At 46.9% G+C, this 19,040-nt stretch overlaps 1 protein-coding gene across 4 annotated transcripts; it reads right to left on the reverse strand.

Annotated features, from left to right (window-relative positions):
* Nucleotides 1-4,998: 4,998 nt before the first annotated feature.
* LOC119251893 (leukocyte elastase inhibitor) lies at nucleotides 4,999-19,017 on the reverse strand. 4 transcript variants are annotated; one of them, XM_054698419.1, is made up of 7 exons: nucleotides 18,840-19,017; nucleotides 10,845-11,019; nucleotides 8,908-9,045; nucleotides 8,305-8,422; nucleotides 7,344-7,486; nucleotides 7,093-7,260; nucleotides 4,999-5,522 (listed from the first exon to the last, which is right to left on the reverse strand). In XM_054698419.1, exons 1-7 carry the CDS (start codon nucleotides 18,914-18,916, stop codon nucleotides 5,118-5,120), a joined length of 1,224 nt encoding a protein of 407 aa, XP_054554394.1. In that variant the 5' UTR covers nucleotides 18,917-19,017; the 3' UTR covers nucleotides 4,999-5,117. The 4 variants fall into 4 exon arrangements, with proteins under 4 accessions (XP_054554394.1, XP_037375064.1, XP_037375063.1 ...); XM_037519167.2 differs by lacking the exon at nucleotides 18,840-19,017 and adding an exon at nucleotides 12,094-12,115; XM_037519166.2 differs by lacking the exon at nucleotides 18,840-19,017 and adding an exon at nucleotides 11,831-11,855.
* Between the last annotated feature and the right edge of the window lie 23 nt (nucleotides 19,018-19,040).

A 19,040-nucleotide genomic window follows, 5' to 3' on the forward strand; every position in this document is an offset into this window, starting at 1 on the left:
TTATCAGGTTAGGATGTTAAATATTGCTAAACGCTTTTGCGCTCTTTATCAAAATGGTTGTATGTTTTTCCTTCTTGGTATTCTTTTAGGTTTTCTCTCATTCAGTCCTTTTTTTATTTAGCATATTTCTTCCTATATTGTTTGTATTCTTCATATTGTTTTCCTCTTGGGATACCTATGCTGAATTACTCTTGGCCTCATGGCATAGATTCAACTTAATTATATCCTTCAAAGATGAATATGTGCATTATTGGATGTCCGTACAATGAGGTTATGTGGCACTGTAACAACATGGATAAATCCCAAACACATGAGCAAAAAATGGCAAACACCAAAGGCATGGATTCTGTGAATTTATACAAAATTCTCCAGCAGTCAGAAACAATGCACAGGGACATAAAATTCAGTGATATAGGGAGACAGAGTGTTCTATGTATTGATCAGAATGGAGTTTTCATGGGTATCAACTTTTGTCACCATGATGCTTAAAATGGGTGATTCTATGTAAACTATGCCCCATAAGGCGGATTGATAAGGAAAGACCAGCTATCAGCAGCCACTGCAGCATGAGTTCAATCCTCGGCCAGGTAGCTGACTCACATGGTACAGCAGACCTCTCCTTTCTCGCCCACTGCTCCCCTCAAGCAGTGTTTTTCAGTCCATCTGCCTGTTCTGTTCCCCACTCTGTCTCTGGTGAATCCCCTTACCCCCAGACCTCTGGCCTGTACCCCAGTTCTTGTATTCATAAATGCATAAATAAATAAATCTTAAAAAACAAAAAAGAAAGCTAATCAGCTATAATGCCACAATCTCAGAGTCCAAGACTGTGCTTTCTAGTCTCTGAGTCACTTCCATGTGACTTTTGATGTAACCACTCTGTCTACGTCCCCTTGCTATGGAACAAGGAATCCTGCACTGATTCATTCGCTCCACGTCACTCTGACCACACCCTGTGTTCTGTGCCACTGACTGGGTTTTCAGATTAGTAGGTCTCTGGTGTGGCAACTCTATGTGTGTCATCAGACCCCTGAACTCTGTGTTGAAGAAATGCTATTACATTCTAGAATCTGCACAGGCCTAACAACTATTGACCTGTCCACGGTTGAGTACAGTAGAGCCTTCCTTTGCCTTGAGTTGTTTTTCAAAATGACGTATTCACCCTCTAGAATACTTCTTATTCCTACTCTGATTACAGGTCTCTGAGGCTCAGCTCTTGGCAGTGACATTGGAGGGGAGCAGGTGTGGAATTTGTGCCAGGGAAACATGGTGACCCCCCAGCCTTATTGAAGTGCCCACCACTTTCTGCTTCCAAGCCTTTCCTGCCTGGGTAACTTCTGCCTTTCCCAGGCAAGTAGACTCTGGATCATAAAAGTATGGAACATTTTGTTTTAATTGGCCAAGATTCCCAGCCAAGAATGAAAGCACAGTGTAAATACTGATGGGCGAGAATCCCCTAGAATGGCTTAGAGTGAATTGCTGATGGGACTTTATGGTGAAGCTAAGGACCTCAGTTGGAGATGGACTCTGGAGGCTTCTGCACTGCCCAGCTGTGAGTAGGGGTCCCCATTCTGCCATGAGATCCCAGGCAGATCATTTATTCTCACAGCATGAGGACAGTAACACCTACTTGAGGTTGGTGTTAACACAAATGTCACGTCTAGACCACCTTGCTCATTCATTACTGGGTTTTACTGACCCTCCCTCTCCCTTGCTCTAAGTTGGGAGAGATAGCTATGGTCAGATGAAAATTCTAGGTTGCAAGTTAGAATTTATTTCTGAGTAAGAAAGACCATGGCAGTAACCTGTGTGTGTGCATGTCCTGTTATGAAATCACTCCCACCACAAGTTCATGAAGCTATATTAACCATTTCATTATTTTTAAATTAAGAGCAGGATGGTTATTAATTGTGTGAAACTATCCGCAGCCTCTGCAGCATGAGTTCCATCCCTGGTCAGGAAGCTACTCTTGTGCAAAGTACAATAAAACATCACAACAATGGTAAATAAACAGGTAGTAATCTGTTTTAAGAAACGAACCAGTGCAGAAATCACGTGACACATTTGACTTTATTGTAATGATTAGAAAAGCATAATTAACTGTGTAAACTCAACTAGAGTCCCCTTCTTTCTGTCTTCAAGAGGGGCTACCACTTTGGGGGCAGGTGTGTGGGGTATGGGTAAACCCAGTAATGAATGAACGAGGTGGCCTAGACGTGACATTTGCGTTAACACTGACCTCATGAAGTAGGTGTTACTGTCCTCACGCTTTTATATATATATAAATATAAAGTCATATATATATGTATGTATGTGTATATATATATATATATATATATATATATATATATATATATAGAGAGAGAGAGAGAGAGAGAGAGAGAGAGAGAGAGAGAGATTCTAAAGACATTTGGAAGCCTGTTCTCCAAAATTATAGTCTGTGGGCAGAGTCTGGAAACTAACCCCGGGTCAGAAAGAACTGCTCTCACCCATTCTGAGTTGGGACACCTGCTACTGCAATGCAAACGAAAGGGCCTTTGGTGCAGCAAAAAAGAGAATGAGGAAAGGGAAGAGGGGAGACAAAGAAGTTCCAGTTACTCACCAAGGTGCCAACTGGAGTGGCAGCAACAGGATCTGACAGGGGCCTTCACAGAATGGATTTTCCTTTTTTTTTTTTAATATTTATTTATGCATACAAGAGCTGGGGTATAGGCCAGAGGTGTGGGGGGTGAGAGGATTCCCCAGAGACAGAGTGGGGAGCAGAACAGGCAGACTGACTGAAATGCACTGCTGAGGGGAGCAGAGGGCGAGGCAGAAGAGGTCTGCTGCGCCATGTGGGTAGCTTCCTGACCAGGGATGGAACCCGTGCCGCAGAGGCTGCGGATAGTTTCACAGTGCTGTGCTTAACCCCTTGCGCCAGCAGGCCCCCCCCCCCCGCCCCCGCCCCCCCCGCCCCGCGGGTTGGATTTTCATTGTAGCCCAGAAAATAACAGAATGAAGTGGGAAAAGCTCTAGAGTTGGAATCCCGTCATTGGGGCCACTCTTAGATGTCACCTGTACTTGGGGCTTTGGCCCCCTTCAACCTTCCAGAACCCTCTTTTCTGTCTCTTATTGGTGTATGTTGCAGGCATGAAATTCCTTTTTTTTCCTCCACCATTATCCCTTACTCCCTTTGCCTCATTCCCGCCCACTTTCCCCTCTCACTGTGTTTATTAATGTGTGTCATTGTTTGTAATTTACTTGTCTGATTCTCCACTAGGTAAATGTGCAGTATTTGCCTTTTTCTTTCTAACTCCCTTTACTACACATATTTCCCCGGAACTCGCTCCATTTGCTGTAAATGGCTGCATTTCATCTTTCCTTGTGATTAAACAGTATTCCACAATATGGACTATTAATCCAGTCACCTGTTGACAGGTTGCCCCCATTCACAACGGGCTGCTAATGTAATTGTGCTATAATAAACATTGCATGGATATGGCTTTGGGGGTTGATAATTTGATGTTCTTTGGATAGAGGACCGTAAGTGGGATTGCTGGGTCATATGGTATTTCCATTTTTATTTTGTAAAGCTAAATCCAGCCACTTTCCAGAATGGCCACACCAGCTTACATCCCCACCAACAGTGGAATAGGGTTCTACATGCTTTCCAGCATGTAGAAAACTTGTTGGGGGTCTTTTAAATAGAGGCCATTTACACCCGTGTGAAATGATCTCTTCTGTTATTTATTTATTTATTTATTTAGAGGCATGCTTTATTTATTTATTTATTTTATTTGTTTGTTTTGTTTATACATGCACTGGGTACAGTCAGAAGCGCGGGAGGGTGAGAGAATTCACCAGAGCCAGAGCGGGGAGCAGGGCAGGCAGAAGGACCGAGCGGGGAGCAGGGCAGGCAGAAGGACCGAAGTACACTGCTGAGGGGAGCAGCGGGCGGCAGCAGAGGTCTGCGCGCCATGTGGGACCCTCCTCCGGTGGCCGGGGAGCAGCCGGGGATCGAACCGGCGCTGCAGAGGCTGAGCGCAGCTTCGTAACCCAGCGCTCAACCGCTGCGCCACCGGGGAGGCCCTCTCTTCTGTTATTAACCTGTGGGTCCTAAAGTCTAGAAATGAATCTAACAAAAGCTGAGTGTGTGTGTGTCCCCTCCAGTTAAATTATTACTCCCTCTACAAGCTCATAAAGATATATTCATATATTATCTTCTAAAAATTGTTGACTTGTCTTAGGTATACAGTGCATTGGATATTAAATTTGGTTAGGTTTTAAGGCAGGAATCAATTTGAATTTTTGTCTATGTATGATCCCAAAGGACCCAGAACTATTCCTTTGGAAATTTCTTCTTTCATTCCCACTCTTGAATTGCCACACAGACAGCCCCATCTTCAACCACAACCCACATAAGCCAACCACTGCCATAGCAACCGGTATCATAATGGACTTGCAGAGTCTTTATGAGAAAACACCCAAGTAGTGGGGAGAAACTGAGATTTTTTCACCCCCTCTTTGCTTAACAGTCTCTCCTATTCCATTTTTCTTTTGATCATTTCCTGACATCCATATTTGAGACCCCCCACTTCTTGAATACATGGAACCTCTTGAGAGCTACACATGAGGTCAAATAAAGGATAACAACACAGAGAATGCAGGGGATCCCCAGGCAGCTCTTTAATTTAATGGTCTGAAAACAAATCCTGTAGAACATCAGCTACAGGACAAAGGTCAAGATAAGTTTGTCTTTACAAAATGGATCCTTAATTGGGGTGCACTTCTCTATTTCAACTGATTGTTTTTAAGTCTCCCTTCAATAACAAGAGTGTCTATGATGACTTCTAAAGTTCAATCTATTAAATAAATCACAGTATTTTTATGTTTCCCTGCATAGATTACTGCTTTGTCAAGAATTTATACATCTGGATATTCGTTATGTAAATTTGAACTTGATGCTTTCAAAAACAGTTCTAGAGTTTTTCATTGTAAAAAAAGGAAAATCAATACCCCTGCCAAAGTAAATGGATGTGAAGACCCAACAGAGTTGCACTTAGAAACAAAATTAAAGATTTGGTTTTAGATAGTCGTTTTATTGATAAAACTCTAAGTTTGAACTTGTATTTGTACAGCCTCTAAGGGGAACAGAATCTGCCTAAGAACAGAATGTTGCCAGAGGAATTGTGACGAATCATGAAGATGAATGGATGGTCGGCAACGAAATTTTCCTCCAGCGGCAGCATGCAGAACATGGCAATACCTGCTGTGGCAGCCGCTGCCTCTGTGCCCTCCTCATTCACCTCAACAAAGGACTTGTGGATAATTTTTGATATGAAAATATCTCTGGTTTCTGTCATGCCAGACAGATCAGCCTTGCTGCTGCTAAAGAGATCTTCCACACCCATCCGAGCCAGGTGGGAGTTGAGATTGTAGCTCTCTTCCAGCTTGAATTTGGGCAAGTGCACGTGGACATCCATATGATTCATATTCTGAGGCTTGGTCCACTCACGTAGTTTTTCCAGAGTCAACTGCTGCTCGATCTGGAATTAGAATGTGCAAAGAAAAACAATTTTATATAGGTAAGTACTAAAGCGTTATTTAAATACCTAAAACGGACCCTAATGTCAGTTGCTACTTTGTTTCCTTCCTGTTTTGTGCCAGTTTTTTCTGGCATTAGGGATAATGAGAATGTGTGTTCCAAGTCATCAAGGGCCCAAGTAAGAGTTTCATCATATCTATCAAACAACCATCCATCCACTTCTCCATTCACCCATCTATCCATTAATCTGCTGGCACACCATCCATACACCCACCCACCCACCCACCTACCCACCCACCCACCTACCCACCCATACATACAGTCTCACTCCTACCCATCTATCTACTTACTCATCCAGGACTCAATAATGCCCTGCCATACTGGATCACTGTGATAGGCCCTGAGAGTTGTAATTATTGTGGAGGCTCTATTACATGTTAGCTAATTGGTTGAGTGGGTGTAACATGTAATTACATGTTAACTAATTGGTTGAGCGTTGTAAAAGTTTTCTTCTATTTCTTCTATTATATTTATTCTGAACCCACTAATCACTGTGGTGATCTGTGAACCACACAGAGCTGAAATAATCTCAAAGCTATTCAACTCCTAAGTAAAAATAGAAAAATTCCTAGTTCCTTATCTAAAATGGGGGTAATAACAGCACCTAACTTATAACATTGTCATGAGCATTAAATGAATTGGCACATAGTAAGTGGTTTGTAAATATCTGCTGTTATCACTGCTGTTTTAATAACATGATTGGACTAGACCAAAATCATCGTTTCATTTATTCTATTGATGTTGATCATCTTTTTCATGAGACTCTCTTTTAATAATCAAAGAACAAATAGAGGTGGAAATACAGAGAAAGAAGAAACACAGTGATTTTAAGACATTCTCTATACATGCAAATAGATGACAGATTGGACTCCCTCCTGACACCAAGTTTGGTAAGGAGGAGGTAGAGAAAAAACACACAGCACATCTGAGACACTGAGGAAATTACATAATCTTCACAGTTTTGCCTGGTCCCAGCCCTGGCAAGAAATTCCATAACTTTCAAGGTACTTACAGTAGGAACTTCTTGCATAGGTCACAACAGGAAATGGTCTTAACCCTCAAGCTTCACAATAGGAAATAGTCTTAACCCTCAAGCTTCACGAGACTTCTTCTATTATATAGTTACTGGGAATTTAATTCACAATCTGTATGACTTGTAGGGAGAAGGAACAGTGTAATAAAAGGACTTTAGAATTCATGATAATGCTATATGCTACAGGTCTTGGGCACTTTAATTTTAAAAAAATTTGTTTTAATAATAGATCTCTCCATCTCTAAAGCTCACTTAAGAATTTCCATGAGCTGCCACTGACCAGATTACATCTAGTGTTAGTCTTTGGATGGTCCCCACTCGTAGGGCTGCCAAGCAGTAGATGTTGATGGACTAATTTACAGAAGAATTAGGAAGTGAAGTGACATTAGTAAACATATAACGAGCACTGACCACTCAGCACACACAGGAGGACTCATACAGGAAAGGGGGTGGGAAGGACAAAATGCAGGAGCATCACCTTCTTCAGCCCTGTAGACTCGTCCTCTATGTCATCCGGCAGCAGGATGACCATGCTGAGCTCCCCACCCTTGTACGGCAGTTCCAACACACGGCACTTGAGGTCCTGGATGTAGCCAAATGGCAGTTTCTGCTTCTGGTACATCATTTTCACTGTTTTTGTTTCTTTCTGAAAGGTTGGCAGACAAATCACTCATTATTATCTGCATTCTTGTAGAGCAAAGAGTATGTTTAGATAGTGCATGGACTCACCTTATTCATCTTGAATGGGGTATCCTTGGTTTCCTCTTTTCTGAATTCGTCCTGCCAGGAGCCTTTGAAGTAGATGGCATTCACCAGCACAAGCTTAGTCATGCTATCCACCACACCTGCAGCCAGCACTTCTGGAATTTTCCCTGAAAAGATAAAGCGATTTTTTTTGTAACTTCCCATCTCCAAACTCCAACTCTGAACTGATTTTGTTCAGCACTGAAATGCAATTCAAAAACAACTTCTCCATTTTATTTTCCTTGAACATGATGATGAGGTAAAAACACCTTTGTGTATTTGACTGCACCAACTCTCAAGGCTGATCAAAGGACACACAACCACCCGCCAGGGTCCACAATTCAATACAAGTCTAATGTGTTAACAGGTGGTGTACAAGAAAATGCCCCTTTTCTGGAGTGTGATCACATGGAGTCTTGTTTGTGAGTGGTCATTCTTTTTAGGATAACAATATATATAGTCTTGCATGACAGTATTTTTGAGTAACTAGTAAGTCAGTCCTTCTTTAAATCCCCTCAGTGGCAGCAACTTTTAAAATAAAGAGGTTCATGACCAGTAGTGTGAGAGCCCAGATTCATACTCTCAGGGTATTTCCTGCTATAGGTGTATTATATATTTTGGACTGGCTGGATTCCCCTCTCATGCCTCCAATTTTTATTCCTTTATTCTACAGTCAATGTTAGCTTTAAATTTAAAATGTAGTTTGAGGGAACTTATGGTGTAATTATTTAGCAGCTTTGGTTAAATCATCTCTAAGATTCCACTTCAAGAAATTTCTATGTTTGATAGTTGTTCAACACTTGAAATGGGGGTACACCCCAGGGTGAAGTGAGGAGCAGGAGGTAGGGAGAGAGTGTGGAGAGGGCATCTCATGCAGGCGTGGAAGGTGGAGACGCACAGGTAAAAGAGACCTTGTGCAAAGACCACAGTTTGTCCACCCCCTTACCTTCAGTTTGCCCTTTGACCCACTCATTGATCACCATCCTGGCATCTTCAGAGGCGCCCCGGAAATCCACACTGTCCAGCCCAGCGCCATACATTTTCTGAGTTGAAGTTAAGAACTCCTATAAAAAAACCAAAAATGTTATGAATGACTCCTACCATCCATATATACAGAAGTCTGTTCTAAGATCTTTAAATGCAATAGATATTGACCTCAAAGGCATCCATTTCCTTATAACCAAAAGATTCTATTATAATTTTTTAATATGTAAAAAAAAATACGTAACAAAAATTATTCCTCTTAACCATTTTTAAATGTAAAGTTCAGTAGGTTTGGTATTTTATAAAATTTACCAAATCTTTCCTAACATCTTCATAAATAGTAATACTGATTGCATTTGGAAGTGAAAGATGGTGTCACTCTTGCCAGTTAAGCAGCCACTAAGGTGAAGTCTTGTCACAAGGAACTTCATGGGCCCTATATTTTCATTCTGTATTATTTTTCTGAATCTTTACAAATATTTAAACTGATTTCTATGGCTTGATTTTGTTGGGAAAAACCTACATTCTTTAATGAGTTTTAGAACATGAGACAGAAAGTACTTACAGGGAGGAAATTATAGGTTTTCTCTCCGTATAATCTATTAGCCAGTTTCAGCACATAGGCGGCATCACGTTTGTTAATATCGGCGTTCAGACTCTGAAATCTGGAATGAACCTCCTCAACTGCATCGAAATGAAGAGTCTAAAACAAAGAAAATATTTTCTATAAACATTTGCTTTGAAATTATAAAGTGATTCCCAGGTGTTTGCCTCCCCATCAAAGGAATGTGTTTTAATTACTAAGCACTGATGACCCCAGCCTAGTACCTTATAAGTTTTTCACTGGAGAACAAATGATGGAGAATCCAAAATTTATAGCTTCATGAGACATAATCCCAATATTAGAAGTTGCCAATATTAGAAGTTCATTGTAATTCTAGTTCTGCAAATTCGAGTAGATATTAAATCAAGTATTTCTACAAGCCAGATTTTTTGCAAAAGAAAATTTTAAATGGTGTGTTTTCTTGTATATTAAAATCCAATTTTCTATCCTTATATAATTTTATCAAATATAATTTTACTGAAAGTTCTAAGAAAAAAAAAACTAAGAATTCTCACCATTCAGGAACAAAGTTATTACAGGTTGAGTGTTTATTTATAATTATCACATGAGCATCAGTAACTCACTTATTAAAAAGAAAACTTCCTTAAACACAAAACTTGGCAAAAGTTTAATTCCCCCCACATCAATTGCAAATCAAGAATGCTTTTATGGTTTTCTGAGGCCTGGGCTGTTCCCGCTTTTAAGACACAGAAGAACAAACCCAAACCAAGTACAAAGTCCAGTTATTCACCAGATATGGAATGTTTGCCTAGTGTTGTGATCGATCTGTTTTAATGGAAATATCGTGGAAGGCTCTTAAGACTTTTCTCACTGAGGTCACATAGTTTCTGGAAAGCCACCAAATAGAGGCTGGGGTAACCTTTTAAGAAGCAAATCCAAATTAGTACCAGTTAGTACCAGAGGATTCTTGAAAACTTGAAAAGGCTTTTCCATCTGTGGTTCTGCAGATGCGGGTCTCATTCACTTAGAGATGTTTCCGTGAAGTGGGGTCATAGAGGCTATGCAGCTGGAAAGGTCCATAACCCTGACCCCAGGGCTTACAGTCCTGGCTGCAGGTGAGTGTCAGGTGTGACTGGGGTGGCAGAAAGCCCTTCACTGTGACCACTCCTTTCCCTCACTGTCAGGGAGAGACAGAGTCCCTCTCTGAGCAATAAGGCACATCTGGCACAGATGACACCTATAAGGGGAGCAGAAGGTGGGCATCATCCGCCTTTCCAGCTGGAAGACTCACCTGCAATAAATCACCCAGGGCTTGGCCCTGCCCAGCAGCCCCTCAGCATCAGGCTCCACGAGGCAGGGCCTCCTGCCACAGGGCCCACGACATCAGAACCTACAGCAACACCCAGCACTGGGCAGAGGCGAGGCATCAGCATACAGAATTCCCCTATCTCCTTGTCTTCCTCAGCAAGTCAGCCCACCAACTTCCACAGCAGTGCATTTCCAGGATGTCATTCATTCAGAAGTAATTTACATGGCAGGCATTCTCTATTCCTGGCAGGTCTGCACATGCAAAGCTGAATTGGGAAAGGACGATTCCCGGAGGACAGGCTAATGCCACAGAGCCAGGTCTGGCAGCCAGAACAGCAGAGGCCTGCCCTGCCTATCCTGCTTCTCCCCCATCCTCAACCAATCACACCACAGTGCCTGGCACCTAGTAGGTGCTCATTAAACAGGTCACTCAAAGGGAAAGCCCACAGCAAATGGACTGTGCCTGGGGCTTTTGCTGAAAGTCTCCCCCACAGTGGGGATCTGAGCCCAGAAACAGATTTTCATGTGCAGGGAAAGCCCCAAGGCTGGCTCTCCCCATCCTCAGCACAGACACTGACAGGGGAGGAAGGGGTCTCTCTCTCTCTCTCATTTTGTCTGTTTCTGCTGACCTTGGACACTTGGGTCGCAGTGTTGCCTCTGGTCCCCAGGAAGATCATGGCCAGTGCCGAGGAAATGCTCAGAGGAGAGAAGAAGAGGTTCCCACTGGGGCTGTCTTCACTCAAGGTGCGGAACAGGTCCAGGGCGAAGGCAGAGTTGGCGGCGCTCAGCTGCTCCATGGCGAGGCTGCAACACAGACCCAAGCCTGCGTCCTCCTGTGCACATGGGCCGTTAGGAACCACATTTCCCCAGCCCCATCCTAAGCTCCAACCACCCACCCTGAACCACCCAGACCTGTCACTTCCTCTTTTCTTTTTTTCCATCAGGGTCAGGACACTTTCCCAAGCATACAAATGTGGCCCCAGCATTAGCCCAAGAAGCAGTGGTCCCAGTTTTTTATGAGTCTGACCCTGCAGCAGCTGAATCAGGAGGGACGTGTCCCTGAGTGTAAGGAAGTTTCTGCTCCATAACCACAGCCACCTCCTATGCATTAAAGCAAATTTCAGCAAAGCAGGTACAGTCAAGTGCACCTTTGAGGCACCGGCCCTAGTGTTGGGAGAGGGTAAGCTCCCAAGGCCAGCAGCTGCTGTAGGAGTTTGAGAACCCATCTGGCAGGGCAGTAACCTTTTGCGTGTGCCTGCAGTAAAGCATTGATAAGTCCTTTTAAGCACGCGGGTGAGGACCCACAGTCAGGCACCCCGTTTTGTATCGGGATTGCTCTACAACAAGGTGAGGGGATGCTCTCTGTCCCTCCAGGGGAAGGCAGAACACCCAGGATGGTTAAGCACCAGATCGCCCCATGGTGTCCCTACTCTGAACCCCAGTTTCCCCAAGTTTAGGTCAGGATGATACAAGGGGTGCTGGCTGCTTGGCGTCCAAGTAATGCAATAAATCCTTTTTGTGACTGATGCATAATCACTAGATCACACCCGGCCCCTCCCTCTTCCTCCAGCCACAGAGAGAAGTGGCTTCAGGGCCTGGCTGCCGGGAAACTCACAAACCGCTGGGGAGTTAGGGAGTTCCAGAGAAAAAGGAAAGCAATCTGATCTCAGGCCTTTGAGCAGCCACGCCCCAACCATCCTCTACAGCCAACCCTCCTGGCCGAGCAGCCCGGAAGTTGTTTCCGACGACCCCACTTCGCCAGGAGTGACCTGGTGTGGGGTGGGGGGGGCTTTTTCCACCCCGCCAAGGCAATGCCACACGTGCACTGCTCCTGATCTCAGCCCCTGAGCCGCCTGCTGGCCTTTCCTCTCGCCCCACCTTCTTGCAGCCCCCTGCTTCTTGTCCTACCGATTTCTTGGTTGGCCTGGATCCTGTGGCAGTGTGAGGCTTGTGCTGAAGGTCCTCTAGCTGCCACTCTTATAAATGCAGAAGGGGTGTGTCCTGTACGTAGGGAGGCCCTTCCCCCAGGGGATTTCCTTGAGTCTGCAAAGCCAGGCTTAGTCATGACTAATGGAGCCCAACACCAGCTCCACACAGCTCCCTCCACAGGGGATCAGCACCATTCTGCATTCTAGGCAAACTGGGATCTCTGACTAGGACCTGATGGACTGTTTCTTACTAAGGGGTGAATCACTGAGATGACATTTATCACTTTTTTTTAAAAAAGTATTTATTTATACATATAAGAACTGGGTACAGACAGGCCAGAGGTGCGGGGGGCGGGTAAGAGGGGGGAACAGAGACAGAGTGGGGAACAGAACAGGCAGATGCACTGAAATATACTGCTGAGGGGAGCAGCAGGCAAGTCAAGAGAGGTCTGCTGCACCATGTGGCTCAGGTCCATGGCCAGGGATCGAACTCGTGCTGCAGTGGCTGCTTCATAGTGCTATGACTTAACCTCTTGTCACCTCTTAAAAGGCAAGCTAGCCAGCACTTTATAGAGAGAATCCGCTCTATACATATGCTCCAAACTCTCTCTCCCTGAAGCAATTTTGAAGTAATTCTCTGTTGTGCCCAAGCTCAGCAGACTCGGGGAGCATAGCCTCCAAGAATCCAAAGACAGCTGATGTAAATGCAAAAGGGAGTTTATTGCGGGCTCGAGTCCGGGCCCTCGACACGCACTGATGCAACGGCAGAGGTCGAGAGCCCCGAACAGAGGAAGCTGGGGTATCTTATAGGGTCACGAGTGGCGCGAATTTTGAAAGAAGCTGGCAATTACTCACTGGCTACTACAAAGGCATTTTGGCGCGCGCGGTTATAGTTTCAAACTGATTGGACGGTTAGAGATGCTGTCCCAGTTATGGATAGCACTGCCCTCCTTGGCGGTTGGGGTGGTCTGCTTTTTCGTCACCAAGTGGAGTGAGGGTTGTGACTGCTGAAACTCTCTCCGGAATGCGGCTGGACAAGGACTAACATACCAAGGTGGAGGATATACAAAATGGCGAAACCTCGGCTAAGCTTGGTTCCACATTCTCCATCCATGAGAACTTTCCCCTGCTCTTTCATGCAAGTCTCAACATGAAAGGGGGAAAAGGGCCAATGAAAGCTGGCCATGGTTATGTTGAATTCACCTGAGTAAATCTTTTACTTCATCATTTCTCACAGAACAGAGGTCCACTCAGCAGCTTCCATTAGGTGGCTAAGGTGAGAAAGTTGGGAGGAGGAGCTGCCTGGAAAACTTGTTGAATGTGGAGCTGCATGAACCAAAGACAGTGTTCTGCATTTTTATTTTCCCCTGACATGGGACTCACTGTCCTCCAGTGAGTTAGTCAGCTGTGTCAGCCACAGAGAAAACCATTTCCCAAATCCAAATCCACACATACACTTTTTAGGGTTTGACAAAGTCCCCATGAACACCATCCTTCATCAATCCATACTGCACTGTCAAGGTCAAAGGAAAGTCACTGCTCCATTGAATAGTTGTGCATCTTCTTGTGTCTTTAAAATGTGAGGGGTCACTCCTCAAGGTCACGGGCAAACACTGGAGCCATGGAATGGAGCAGCCAGTTTGATGCTGTGTTTGCTGTATCGACTAAGCTCCAAAACACGCTCCTCCTGACCATCCCCAGTGATACCAGCCCGGGAAGACACCAGCAGACGTGTGTGAATATGATATGTTCAGAACACCCTTCTTTGTATTTGACTACATCAGTTAAAGCTCATAATCACCCGTTGGCTGAAAGACACAAAACTAATACAGCAGGATAATAGATGACAATAAAATTGAATCAATGACAGCAATACCCAGCCCCACGCACCTGAATCCCACATTGTTTAATGAAAAAATGCAGACACAGAGAAGCCCACAGAACTGAACGATCTGGTTATAACACGTTCAAGGGCTGGCAGACTCTCCACGGGTTTAAGTCAGAAGAGATCAGACCATGGCTTAATGAAGACCCCAGGCTGGGGATTGGTAGCACAGGGCGTTCATGCATGTCTTGGTGGGATTTCCTAGAGATGACACAGTGGTAGACGCCTCTGGATGGGCAAAGTTCTCCTGTTTAGGTGAGGCCCAGCTGGCTCCCTAGAGGCAGTGACAGGTCCAACGCCATTGTACTTTGGCACAGATTGCTGATTTCAGCGTTTGTGAATGTAGGGCCCCACTCCGCAAGGTGTGAGTCACACCTTTTTCCTCTGGCTGAGTAGCGGAGCCATTAAAAAAGTGGCAGTTTTCTCTCTAGTCCAGAAGCTGCCTGTGGTCAGTGCAAACAGCTGCGAGTGGTGGGCATTTTTATTTTACTGCCACCACCAGAGGCGTCACAGGCATGAGATTGCAGGCAGAGGCAGGCAGTGATGGCGACAGCAGGGGTTCCCCTATTCTGCCCCCAGAGCTTGTATTTGTATTTGAGGGGACCTAGAAAGCTCAAAATCACCCAGTGGCTGAGAGACTCAAAACTAACAGCACAGGATAAAAGATGACCCCACGGGGCCAGCCCCAGCTGGAGGCAGTAGAGAGCCCCAGGGTGGCCTGGAGGGCAGAATGGGCAGACCAGGTGCTAGCTGTGAGCTGATTGGTAACTGGTCCAATCAGACTGGTGGGGGGTGGGGGAGGGCAGCCCTGACAGGAGATAAAGCAGGGCAGGCGGCAGCTTGGGACATGCGCTCTGGCCCTAAGGCTCTTCCTGGCTTCCTAGAAAAGACTGTTCCTGAGGACTGAAGGAAAAAGAACATGAGCAGCAACCTCTGAAGAAAGAGAAGCCAAAGAGCTTCGCAGAGTCCAGGCCCACCGCCCTCAGGCCCTGCCTCTGACATCCCCTGAAAGGGGCAGCAGCCGCCCTGGCCTGGGTCTCAGGGAGCTGTTTGGTGGTGCTATTGGCCCACAACCCACAGGCAGCTGTGACGCTGGTGTTTCTGACAGTGCCCCTTCCTGGTGACTGTGGTGACTGCTGCTGCCCAGTCTGCCCAGGACAGATGACAGGTGACTGGCATCCTTGATTGGGTCACCACTGAGAGCAAGTGATGCTCCTGACCATCTTGCACAGCCTCCTGGTGCGGCTGCCCCATTGCTGTCTGGTCTGGTGTGCGTTGCTGTCATCCCAGCCTTCAGGCCTTTCTGTGGCTGCTGCTGCGTCATCTCAGGGCCTCGCCTGTGAGCACCCCCAGCTGTGGGGAGTTGGATCCAGGCCACTGCTGCCTATGGGCCATGAGCTCCAGGCCCTCGCTGGCTGGGCGGCTTCATCCTGGCTGAGCAGGCTTCGTTTGGGACTTCTGGACGCTGTGGACATCATCTGGGGTAAGAGAGCCTCCGCTCATGAGCTTAAGGTGTCTTTGTTTCCCCCATTTGTTAAATACACCCCATTGTTGTTTTTCCCTGAGCCTGAGTGGTCATGCATTGTTCAAGGGGGTGAGGAACCCACAGACACTAACCTGACCCCTAAGGGCCCTGTCCTCTGGGCCTGTTGTAGCCCCCACAGCACACCCTCCCATCAGTGAGGACCGGCCTGTGGGCTGTGGTTTAGGCTCGGGGTGAATGTGCTAGAGGCTTGAGTGGGACCCTGTCCTCCACCCACCTAGAGGACAGAAACAGCGGTTAATGCCAGACCTTGGGACACAGCTCGTCCGTTGTGTCTCCAGGAGAGGCAGGTGCAGTTTTCTGACTATGAAGCCGATTTTCCCCGGGCTCAGGGAAAGCAACGGTGCCACAGTCCTGTGCTGATTTCAAATCGGCCGCCAAGTTGGGGCCATGGCCATAGATTTCTGCCACAGGAACACTGGGTCCCACTCTGGGCCACCCAGTGAGTACCAGAGTGGTCCACCCAGTTGTGACAACATGGTCACTGTACTTTATTTGCAGGTGATGATGGCTCCAGTGACACCATCCCATAGCCCTGGGCTGTTGGGTGGGGCCTGTTGGGAGTGGTTTTGTCTGCTCCCAAATTGGGGTGCACAGTGCTTGTAAGTCTATGATGTGTGAGCCACAAGGGCACAGCCCAAATCTTCCCCGAGCCTTCTGTGTGGAGGACCCTTCTGTGGGGAGCTATCCCTTCCGTGGGGAGCAACCCCTTCTGTGGGGAGCAACCCCTTCTGTGAGAAGTGGACTATGGCTGCTTCTCGCATGTTAATGTGGCCACATCTAGGATTGACCTGGTTTCTGCACCCTCGGTGGGGGTGGCATGTCAGGCATGAGGAGGGGGGGAAATGATTCAACCTGCACTGGGATCCTGTAGTCCTGCTCCAGGCTCTGTCAGCTGAAGGTTCTATGCCCGATGGAACCTTGGCCATTAAATAGGGGTCCTGTTCTGGTAGCGTCTGCCCCCCACCCCTCTCCTAAGACAAAAGAGCCAAGTTCCAGTGCAAAGGGCTGACCAGCCAGGCCTCCACGGAGCAGTGGCCTCTGGCGAGGGCTCCTTCCTGTTCCAGCCACACGGTGGTGCTGGCGGGCTGGGCATGACTGTGGTCCCTGCTAGACCCATCATCAGGCCAGGCAAAGGGGAAACTTCTGCTCTCTGGGGGCACAGCAGGAATAGGGCGAAGCATCAGGAAGCTGCCCACACTGGACAGGGCTCAGGAGCGCCTGATCTCTAGACCCTCGGGGGCAGGGTGCTCATTTAAGCCAACAGGTGTGACCATTAGTGTCACTTCGACCTGGCAAGACGGTGGAGAGAACAGGCAGACTTTGACCCAAAGGAAGTTCTCCCCACGAGGAGACTCCAGCTCGGGGAGTGAGTGCGTGTCAGGCCAGGGGCTGCTGCCCTCTGGGGATGTCCTTACTGGCCCTCTGAGGCAGGACCAAAATCCCTGGGTGGGGGTTCACCCCCTATGGGGTATCATAGCCTCCACAGTGACAGACACCCCACTCAGATGCTGGCCCAGCTGGGAGGTGCCCAGAGCTGCCATCGCTTCACTCCTGGTTTTGCCTTCTCACTGGAGGCTGGTCCTGATCCCTGGGTCCAGGTGAGGCCCCTCCTCAGGGCGGTTTGTACAGGGAGATGCTGTACCAGGTGGGCAATGAGTGCCCAAGCCCCAAATCCCTACAAAAGCTCTCACCCTTTCAGGTTCTTAGGTCTCTCCTCACCCCTGGCCTCTCCTGCCCCCTCCTCTCCCTGACCCTCTCCCATCCCCTTCAGAGTGAAGCTGGGGCTGCCCTGACCTAGAGTGAGGGGCTTCTTTGAAAGGAAAAGCTGGAGCCAAGTCTGCGTCTCGTGTGTTACAGAGATAGGCCCGGGGGCTCTGTGGACGCAGGGGCAGGGATTAGGGGTTCCAGCAACTATGTTCTTGAACTTATTGGAATTAGGTCTAAAATAGCTTCTAAGCAGGGCTCTTATTGGAATTATCAGCACCTTAATGGTACGGGAGATCATCTTCTATGATGCCCCTGCTGGTGGGGCAGACAGATCAGTCCTCTGCATGTGAATTTATCCAATTTCCCTCCCATGAATGTGCTTTGGGTTCAGGCCTAAGAAATCTTCACCTAGTGCTGAGTCCTGACGATTTCCCTTTGGGTTACTCTAAGAGTTTAGGGCTCTACATCTCCCATGTAAACCCTCAACCTTCCCTCCGTGTCTCTTCTCACACTCTCGTTGGTGTGTGTTGTGGACATGAAGTTCAGTTGTATTCTCTGCCACTGTCCTGAACACTCCCTTCCCCAATACTCCCCTACACCCCCTCTTTGCTTATTAATGTCTCCCAGTGCTTGTTTTACTTTGTCTTATTGTCTACTAGCTAAACCCAGTGTTTGTCTTTTTCATTGCTTTACCCCAGCTCTTGCATGCATTTCCCTGGACTTGTCCCATTGCTCCATCACTGCCTGTCATGGCTCCTTGTGGTGAACAGTATTCCACAGTGTGGACCCTTGACCCGGCCTCCTATGGACAGGCATTCGGGCTATTCCAGGGACCCTGGGCTGCTGTTGTCATGGGGCTGGAATAAACCCTGCACAGCATGTGGCTTTTGGGGTTGATAGTGTGATGAATTATGGACAGACAACCAAGAGTGGGACTTTGGGTCATATGGTATCTCCATTTTAATTTCAATGCAGCCCACTTTCCACAGTGGCCACACCAGCTTACGTCCAGGGGAATTGGGTCCTGGTTCTCCCCGTCCTCCAACACTTCTCGTCGGGGGTCTTTTTAATAGGGCCTTTCTCACAGGTGTGAGATGGTGTCTCACTGTGTTTTGAACTTAGTCCAATTTACCTTCAACGATGTCCAAAAGACTAGAAATATCAAACAATGACTGTGCATGTATGTCTCCTGCCCAGCTATCACTCCCTTCACAAGGTCATGAAGGTATATTCCTACATTATCTTCTAAAAATGCTGTGTTGAGGCCTCTCTGTGGCGCAAGGGGTTAAGTGTCAGCACTGGGAAGCTGTCCGCAGCCTCTGCAGCTGAGTTCCATCCCCAGCTAGGGAGCTACCCACATAGTGCAGCAGACCTCTCCTGACTCCCCCACTGCTCCCCTCAGCAGTGTATTTCAGTCAATCTGCCTGTTCTGTTCCCTGCTCTGTCTCTGGTGAATCTTCTCACCCCCCCCCCCTCCCCACACACACCCTGCACCTCTGGCCAGTTCCCCAGCTCTTGTATGCATAAATAAATCAATCTTTAAAAAATGCTGGCTTGCCTTAGTTTTATAGTCCTTCTGTTATTCATGTTTGCTTGGGTTTTAAGGCAGGAATCAACTTGATTTTTTATCCACATATGATCCCAAAGGACCCAGAACTATTCCTTGGCAAGTTTCTCCTTTCATTCCACCATAAATTGCCACGCAGAGAGCCCCATCTTCCACCACAGCCCACATAAGCCAGCCACTGCCATAGCAACC

The sequence above is a fragment of the Talpa occidentalis genome, unplaced genomic scaffold (genome assembly GCF_014898055.3).
Source record: "Talpa occidentalis isolate TD23 unplaced genomic scaffold, MPIMG_talOcc4v2.1 talOcc4.2, whole genome shotgun sequence".
Classification (NCBI taxonomy): Eukaryota; Metazoa; Chordata; class Mammalia; order Eulipotyphla; family Talpidae; genus Talpa; species Talpa occidentalis.